The sequence below is a fragment of the Ascaphus truei genome, unplaced genomic scaffold (genome assembly GCF_040206685.1).
Source record: "Ascaphus truei isolate aAscTru1 unplaced genomic scaffold, aAscTru1.hap1 HAP1_SCAFFOLD_241, whole genome shotgun sequence".
NCBI classification, from domain to species: domain Eukaryota; kingdom Metazoa; phylum Chordata; class Amphibia; order Anura; family Ascaphidae; genus Ascaphus; species Ascaphus truei.
The window spans coordinates 76,577-85,421 of record NW_027455334.1 but is presented as its reverse complement, the minus strand read 5'-3'; the positions used below and the strand labels follow the sequence as shown (position 1 = coordinate 85,421).

Below are 8,845 nucleotides of genomic sequence, written 5' to 3'. Positions count from 1 at the left end.
ACTCACCTCCCCCCCAACTCACCTCCCCCCCCAACTCACCTCCCCCCCCCAACTCACCTCCCCCCCCAACTCACCTCCCCCCCCCAACTCACCTCCCCCCCCCAACTCACCTCCCCCCCCCAACTCACCTCCCCCCCCCCAACTCACCACCTCCCCCCCCCCAACTCACCCACCTCCCCCCCCCAACTCTCCACCCCCCCAACTCGCCTCCCCCCCCCCCTCAACACGCCTCCCAACTCACCTCCCCCCCTCATATCACCTCCCCCCTTCACGAGAAGCAGGCGTTCTATACTCCTCCCCACACACAAGTGATATCTGATACACACCCCCATCACCACACTACCCAGGCAGGTAATCCCCCCCTGTGCACCCTCTGCCCCCTCCACTAGATTCATCCTACCCCTAAACCCTCACCTGCACCCTATTCCTCTCCCATCCATGAGCCCTGCCCCCTGCGTCGCCCCTGCTCTGTCCCTGGGTCTCCTCTGCCCTCCCCCACACCCCTAATCCGACCAGTGAACTGTCCCCCCATTGTTCCAGCATTACCTGGACGAAGCGGAGAGAGACAAGGAGCGCTACACGGAGGAACTCCAGCTGTACCACAAAACCCAGGCCTACCGCTCATACAGCCACAAGGGGAGGCACAGGGGGGGGCGGCAAGGTGAGGGGGAGCACCGAGGCCTACCGCTTATACAGCCACAAGGGGAGGCACGGGGGGCGGCAAGGTGAGGGGGAGCACCGAGGCCTACCGCTCATACAGCCACAAGGGGAGGCACAGGGGGGGGCAGCAAGGTGAGGGGGAGCACCGAGGCCTACCGCTCATACAGCCACAAGGGGAGGCACGGGGGGCGGCAAGGTGAGGGGGAGCACCGAGGCCTACCGCTCATACAGCCACAAGGGAGGCACGGGGGGGGCGGCAAGGTGAGGGGGGAGCACCGAGGCCTACCGCTCATACAGCCACAAGGGGAGGCACAGGTGGGGGGGGAGCACCGAGGCCTACTGCTCATACAGCCACAAGGGGAGGCGCAGGGGGGGGCGGCAAGGTGAGGGGGGAGCACCGAGGCCTACCGCTCATACAGCCACAAGGGGAGGCAAGGTGAGGGGGAGCACCGAGGCCTACCTCTCATACAGCCACAAGGGGAGGCACGGGGGAGCACCGAGGCCTACCTCTCATACAGCCACAAGGGGAGGCACAGGGGGAGGCGGCAAGGTGAGGGGGGAGCACCGAGGCCTACCGCTCATACAGCCACAAGGGGAGGCAAGGTGAGGGGGAGCACCGAGGCCTACCTCTCATACAGCCACAAGGGGAGGCACAGGGGGGAGCACCGAGGCCTACCTCTCATACAGCCACAAGGGGAGGCACAGGGGGGAGCACCGAGGCCTACCTCTCATACAGCCACAAGGGGAGGCACAGGGGGAGGCGGCAAGGTGAAGGGGGAGCACCGAGGCCTACCGCTCATACAGCCACAAGGGGAGGCAAGGTGAGGGGGAGCACCGAGGCCTACCTCTCATACAGCCACAAGGGGAGGCACAGGGGGGAGCACCGAGGCCTACCCTCTCATACAGCCACAGGGGGGGCGGCAAGGTGAGGGGGAGCACCGAGGCCTACCACTCATACAGCCACAAGGGGAGGCAAGGTGAGGGGGAGCACCGAGGCCTACCACTCATACAGCCACAAGGGGAGGCACAGGGGGGAGCACCGAGGCCTACCTCTCATACAGCCACAAGGGGAGGCACAGGGGGGAGCACCGAGGCCTACCTCTCATACAGCCACAAGGGGAGGCACGGGGGGGGGGCGGCAAGGTGAGGGGGAGCACCGAGGCCTACCGCTCATACAGCCACAAGGGGAGGCACGGGGGGGCGGCAAGGTGAGGGGGAGCACCGAGGCCTACCTCTCATACAGCCACAAGGGGAGGCACAGGGGGGAGCACCGAGGCCTACCTCTCATACAGCCACAAGGGGAGGCACAGGGGGGGCGGCAAGGTGAGGGGGGAGCACCGAGGCCTACCTCTCATACAGCCACAAGGGGGGGCGGCAAGGTGAGGGGGAGCACCGAGGCCTACCTCTCATACAGCCACAAGGGGAGGCGGCAAGGTGAGGGGGAGCACCGAGGCCTACCTCTCATACAGACACAAGGGGGGGCGGCAAGGTGAGGGGGAGCACCGAGGCCTACCGCTCATACAGCCACAAGGGGAGGCACAGGGGGGGGCGGTAAGGTGAGGGGGGAGCACCGAGGCCTACCTCTCATACAGCCACAAGGGGAGGCACAGGGGGGAGCACCGAGGCCTACCTCTCATACAGCCACAAGGGGAGGCACAGGGGGGAGCACCGAGGCCTACCTCTCATACAGCCACAAGGGGAGGCACGGGGGGGGTCGGCAAGGTGAGGGGGAGCACCGAGGCCTACCGCTCATACAGCCACAAGGGGAGGCACAGGGGGGGGCGGCAAGGTGAGGGGGAGCACCGAGGCCTACCGCTCATACAGCCACAAGGGGAGGCAAGGTGAGGGGGAGCACCGAGGCCTACCACTCATACAGCCACAAGGGGAGGCACAGGGGGGAGCACCGAGGCCTACCTCTCATACAGCCACAAGGGAGGCACAGGGGGGAGCACCGAGGCCTACCTCTCATACAGCCACAAGGGGAGGCACGGGGGGGGGCGGCAAGGTGAGGGGGAGCACCGAGGCCTACCGCTCATACAGCCACAAGGGGAGGCACAGGGGGGGCGGCAAGGTGAGGGAGCACCGAGGCCTACCTCTCATACAGCCACAAGGGGAGGCACAGGGGGAGCACCGAGGCCTACCTCTCATACAGCCACAAGGGGAGGCACAGGGGGGGCGGCAAGGTGAGGGGGGAGCACCGAGGCCTACCTCTCATACAGCCACAAGGGGGGGCGGCAAGGTGAAGGGGAGCACCGAGGCCTACCTCTCATACAGTCACAAGGGGAGGCACAGGGGGGAGCACCGAGGCCTACCTCTCATACAGCCACAGGGGAGGCACAGGGGGGGCGGCAAGGTGAGGGGGAGCACCGAGGCCTACCTCTCATACAGCCACAAGGGGAGGCACGGGGGGTCGGCAAGGTGAGCGGGGGTGGAGGGGAGGTTGTGTGGGGGAGGGGGTATGGCTGGGGGGAGAAGTGAGAAAAAGAGGGGAGAGGGCAAGTGAATAGGGGAGGGTGGCACAGAGGGAATCGGAGAAAATGCTTCCTCATGATGTGTGTCTTTCTTTAGAAGGTCGAGTGATCTGCGGGGCCAAGAGGTGAGGAAACACACCGTTCCCCCTGTAATACCATAATAACATGGCCCTTCCCACAGGGGGATATCTCGCTGTAAATAGAACTGATCCCCTCTCTCTCTCCTCCCCTCTCTGCTCATCCCCCCTCTCTCTCTCCTCCTCCCCCCCTCTCTCTCTCCTCCCCTCTCTGCTCCTCCCCCCTCTCTCTCTCCTCCCCTCTCTGCTCCTCCCCCCCTCTTTCTCTCCTCCCCTCTCTGCTCCTCCCCCCCTCTCTCTCTCCTCCCCCCCTCTCTCTCTCTTCTCCTCCCCCCTCCTCTCTCTCTTCCTCTCCCCCCCTCCCTCTCTTCCTCCCCATACAGAAAGACACTGTTCTGAAGGAGAGATCTGTGTTTGACATCCCAATCTTTACAGAGGAATTTCTGAATCACAGTAAAGGTGAGGGCAGCAGGGCGGGGGGGGGGGGTGGTGGTGATGGGGGAGAGGGGGGGTGGTGGTGATAGGGTGGGCACAGATTACATGATGGGGGTTGGGAGGTGTAGATGGGTACCAGTTAGATGAGGGGATATTGGGGGGTGAGTGTTCATGTCTAAGCTGCCCTCCCTCCCCAGCGCGGGAGGCGGAGTTAAGGCAGCTGCGGAAATTTAACATGGAGTACGAGGAGCGGAACGCGGCGCTGCAGAAACACGTGGAGAGTATGCGTTCCGCCGTCAAGAGGCTCGAAGCCGAACTCGACCAGGAGCAGGGACGCAACGCTCTCCTACAGCAGCACCTGCAGACCGTGCGCCAAGCGCTGACACACTGCTTCCGCGCCGTGAATGTCCCAGGTATATATATATATATATACACACACTGCTTCCGAGCCGTGAATGTCCCAGGTATATACACACTGCTTCCGCTCCGTGCCTGTCCCAGGTATATATACACACACACACACACTGCTTCCGAGCCGTGAATGTCCCAGGTATATACACACTGCTTCCGCTCCGTGCCTGTCCCAGGTATATATACACACACACACTGCTTCCGTTCCGTACCTGTCCCAGGTGTGTATGTATATACACTGCTTCCGTTCCGTACCTGTCTCAGGTGTGTGTGTGTGTGTGTATATACACTACTTCCATTCCGTACCTGTCACAGGTGTGTATGTATATACACTGCTTCCGTTCCTGTCTCAGGTGTATGTATACACACGGCGTCCATACTGTGCCTGTCCCAGATGTGAGTTTGTGCGCGGGCGCATTTATAAATGTATATTCCCTCTTCTCTCTTCCCCCCTTCCCCTCTCCCAGGCACCACAGAGACCCCCTCCCCGGAGACCATCGACTCCTACATGAGCCACTTACAGAGCACCGTGCTCACTCATCCCCAGGAGAGTGAAGCGCTCGTTACCGGCGTCCGAGAGGTGCTGAGCCAGCTGGAGGGGTGAGGGGAGGCCCTCCTCCCTCACCTCCACAGAGGGACCTCAACACGTCCTCCCCCTCAGCTCCACCGAGGGACCTCAACACGTGCTCCACCGAGGGACCTCAACACCTCTTCCCCTCAGATCCACCGAGGGACCTCAACACCTCTTCCCCTCAGATCCACCGAGGGACCTCAACACCTCTTCCCCTCAGATCCACCGAGGGACATCAACACCTCTTCCCCTCAGATCCACCGAGGGACATCAACACCTCTTCCCCTCAGATCCACCGAGGGACCTCAACACCTCTTCCCCTCAGATCCACCGAGGGACCTCAACACCTCTTCCCCTCAGATCCACCGAGGGACATCAACACCTCTTCCCTCAACACCTCTTCCCCTCAGATCCACCGAGGGACCTCAACACCTCTTCCCCTCAGATCCACCGAGGGACCTCAACACCTCTTCCCCTCAGATCCACCGAGGGACATCAACACCTCTTCCCCTCAGATCCACCGAGGGACCTCAACACCTCTTCCCCTCAGATCCACCGAGGGACCTCAACACCTCTTCCCCTCAGATCCACCGAGGGACATCAACACCTCTTCCCCTCAGATCCACCGAGGGACCTCAACACCTCTTCCCCTCAGATCCACCGAGGGACCTCAACACCCCCCTCCTCAGCTCCACGAGGGGACTTCAACACTCCCCTCCTCCCCTCCACAGAGGGATCCTAACACTTCTCTCCCCCTCCCCCTCCATGCATGTTTGTATGCCCACACGCATTCCGCCTCTCTGCATGTATGTTAATGTGTTAATAAATGTGTCACTACGTTCAAACACTTATCAGAACACCCTACTTACAAGAACATCTCACAGCCCGACATGCCCCGTCCTATGGGGGGGGGGACCCCTGTAATAATATCCCTGTGACGTGGGGTGCTATGGTATCTCTGGGTTGCATTGTGACGACACGGCCCACGTTATGGGAACATGTACATATATGTGTTATTGCTGTGTTCCCCCTGTGAGTGTGTCCCTGTCCCTTCTTAGGCCTGGGACATAGTACCGTAGGCCGTGCTGAGCCGCGCTGAGCAGATGCACTTACCCCCCTGCATCTGTCATCAGCGCGGCTTTAGCAGCCGCTTCCGCATGCGTGCAGAGGCTGAGAAATTTACAATTTGCCGCTCAGGGAAGCGGAGGAGCGGTCACATGACCGCTCACATCCAATGGGAGCGAGGGACTAGTCCTGCCTCCGTTACGCCTTTGCCCCGCCTCCCCCCCCAAAGCGCGCTCACTGCCTCGCCTGCCAGGACACAAAAAAGCTCCAGTTTGTGCAGGCGAGGCAGAGCAGGAGCGCGGATCAGCGCGGCCCGAGGCACCATGCCCGAAGCTTAAGGTGTTTGTATTGTTTGTGGGCTTAGTGGGATTGGACCGATTTCCTAAGTAGCCTGTTTGGGGTTATAACTCCGGAAACGTTGGGGCTAGCAACTAGTTTCTGGTACCGCCACACCTTGCTAGAAGGGGCGAACGAACCTTTGTTGGGGGGGGGGGGGGGACCGGGGACCCAGAGTCTCGGGGAACCCCTTCCTGGTAATAGAAAAAAATATTCTTTTGCTGGAAAGAATCAGTGTTTATATACCTTCCTCTGACACGCCCCAATCTGCTAAATTGCCCTAACTTCGGTTCCGGAGGTCCTAGAAGTTCCCCGCCAGGGTCCCCCGTTACTGGACCCTGGGAGCCAGTAGGACAGCCTAACCCCACAAATCCTAATCCTTTAGGGAGGTTTGGGGTTCACCCCAGTCACAAAGTGGACATTGGAAGTCTTCTTCCTGCATTCCTTATGAAGACCAAGTGGCCAGGTGACAACCCTTCCTTGCATCCTAGTGCCTCTGCTTGCAGGTCAAGGAAGTCAGTGGGTGGGCCCATCAGGGGGTGTAATAGAACACTTGTCCAGGGGTCCCCAGTCTCGCAGACCCTGTTCCACACTCCAAAGGAATAGAGGGTCAGCAGTTCGCGCCTAACTCAGCCAGATCAAAAGAGGACAGGAAAACCCTTTGATGTGTGCCGACAGTCTGGCATCTCTCTGACGTTTGAGGTATAACTGAGCCTCAAAGTTTGTGTGTGTGTGTCTCTCTTAGAACAGCTCACGCCGTCAGTCTGTCTGCACCCAGTTCTTGAGGGGACTAGGTATACCTTGCGGGTGTACTGGGAGACTAAGTCCCTGGGTCCTGCTGGACTCTGTGTGGGCTGGCGGAACTAAACCCCTGTCTTTGTGAGGGGCCCGGTTCCGTACGCTCTGGCGCGTCCTGAGCCAAGAAACCAAGCCAAAGCTGCCAAAGACTAGAAGAATTTCTCCAGCCTTCAGCGTCTGCCTGCCACAGAGAGCTGATACCTTTACCCAGTGGAGCTCGGTCCCCGGACTAGCGGCACAGCCGTTACCGGTAATTGCACCACGGCCAGGGACTGTTTTTATCCTGTCTGTGCTCTCCAAGCGGCCCCAGGACATCGCTGTGCCCCATAACGGACCGTTTCCCCAACCCGGAAACCGAGGGACTATTACAGCTACCCCTGGCCTCGCCTCCGGTAACCTCCTCCGTGGGAGAATTCCCACCCTTCCCGGGTTAGAGGTGGGGACACAAAGTGGATAATTGTGCGTTTTGTGTACGTTTGTACGTTTGATTGCTTCTATTCTGTTGCCCTTGCAAATAAACCTAGTTTCTTGAACTCCGTGTCTTGGGTTGGCGATGCGGGGTCTGCTCAGTGTCGTTATGTGACACCCCCTTATAAGAACACCTCACAGCCCGGCGTGCCCGGTCCTATGGGGGGGGGACCCCTGTTATAAGAACATCTCGCTCCCAGTCTTCCTTTCACACCCCTAATTAAGGCTCAGAGAGTTGGTTAAAGCAATCAGTGATGGATCAATCACGCTCTTCATCTGTTTGCTAACGAGGTTAGGAGGAAGCCCACCACATAATAAACTCGCCTGCAGCCGTGGTAACGACTCGTTAGAGCCCCCGTCACTCCTGCGACTAATTACCCAGCATTTCATCACGTTGGTAATTAACTGAAACGCACGTGGCTGCAACATATCTCCTTGTCAGATCCAAGGCAGTGCAGCCTCCCCCGCAGACACTGCGATACTGTGTGTATCCCCCCCCCTCCCCCGCAGACACTGCGATACTGTGTGTATCCCCCTCCCCTCCCCCGCAGACACTGCGATACTGTGTGTATCCCCCTCCCCTCCCCCGCAGACACTGCGATACTGTGTGTATCCCCCCCCCTCCCCCGCAGACACTGCGATACTATGTGTATCCCCCCTCCCCTCCCCCGCAGACACTGCGATACTGTGTATCCCCCCTCCCCCGCAGACACTGCGATACTGTGTATCCCCCCTCCCCCGCAGACACTGCGATACTGTGTATCCCCCCTCCCCCGCAGACACTGCGATACTGTGTGTATCCCCCCCCCCTCCCCCGCAGACACTGCGATACTGTGTGTATCCCCCCCCCTCCCCCGCAGACACTGCGATGCTGTGTGTATCCCCCTCCCCCGCAGACACTGCGATACTGTGTATCCCCCCCCCTCCCCCGCAGACACTGCGATACTATGTGTATCCCCCCTCCCCCGCAGACACTGCGATACTGTGTGTCCCCCCTCCCCCGCAGACACTGCGATACTATGTTTATCCCCCCTCCCCCGCAGACACTGCGATACTATGTGTCATCCCCCCTCCCCCGCAGACACTGCGATACTGTGTGTATCCCCCCCCCTCCCCCGCAGACACTGCGATACTGTGTATCCCCCCTCCCCTCCCCCGCAGACACTGCGATACTGTGTATCCCCCCCTCCCCCGCAGACACTGCGATACTGTGTATCCCCCCCCTCCCCCGCAGACACTGCGATACTGTGTATCCCCCCCCCTCCCCCGCAGACACTGCGATACTGTGTATCCCCCCCCCTCCCCCGCAGACACTGCGATACTGTGTATCCCCCCTCCCCGCAGACTGCGATACTGTGTGTATCCCCCCTCCCCCGCAGACACTGCGATACTGTGTGTATCGCCCCTCCCCCGCAGACACTGCGATACTGTGTGTATCCCCCCTCCTCCCCGCAGACACTGCGATACTGTGTATCCCCCCTCCCCCGCAGACACTGCGATACTGTGTATCCCCCCTCCCCCGCAGACACTGCGATACTGTGTATATCCCCCTC

The 8,845-nt window shown here is 60.5% G+C and overlaps 1 protein-coding gene across 1 annotated transcript in view; it reads left to right on the top strand.

The window, feature by feature from the left end:
* The window catches only part of LOC142479730 (high mobility group protein 20A-like), a 40,453-nt gene extending 33,096 nt beyond the window's left edge, over positions 1-7,357 (top strand). Inside the window, exons 5-8 of the mRNA XM_075582604.1 lie at positions 518-708; positions 3,592-3,667; positions 3,841-4,056; positions 4,522-7,357. Coding sequence (XP_075438719.1) covers positions 518-708; positions 3,592-3,667; positions 3,841-4,056; positions 4,522-4,658 — 620 coding nt within the window. The 3' untranslated portion in view covers positions 4,659-7,357. The remainder of the gene's footprint in view (positions 1-517; positions 709-3,591; positions 3,668-3,840; positions 4,057-4,521) is intronic.
* The last annotated feature ends 1,488 nt before the right edge of the window (positions 7,358-8,845 follow it).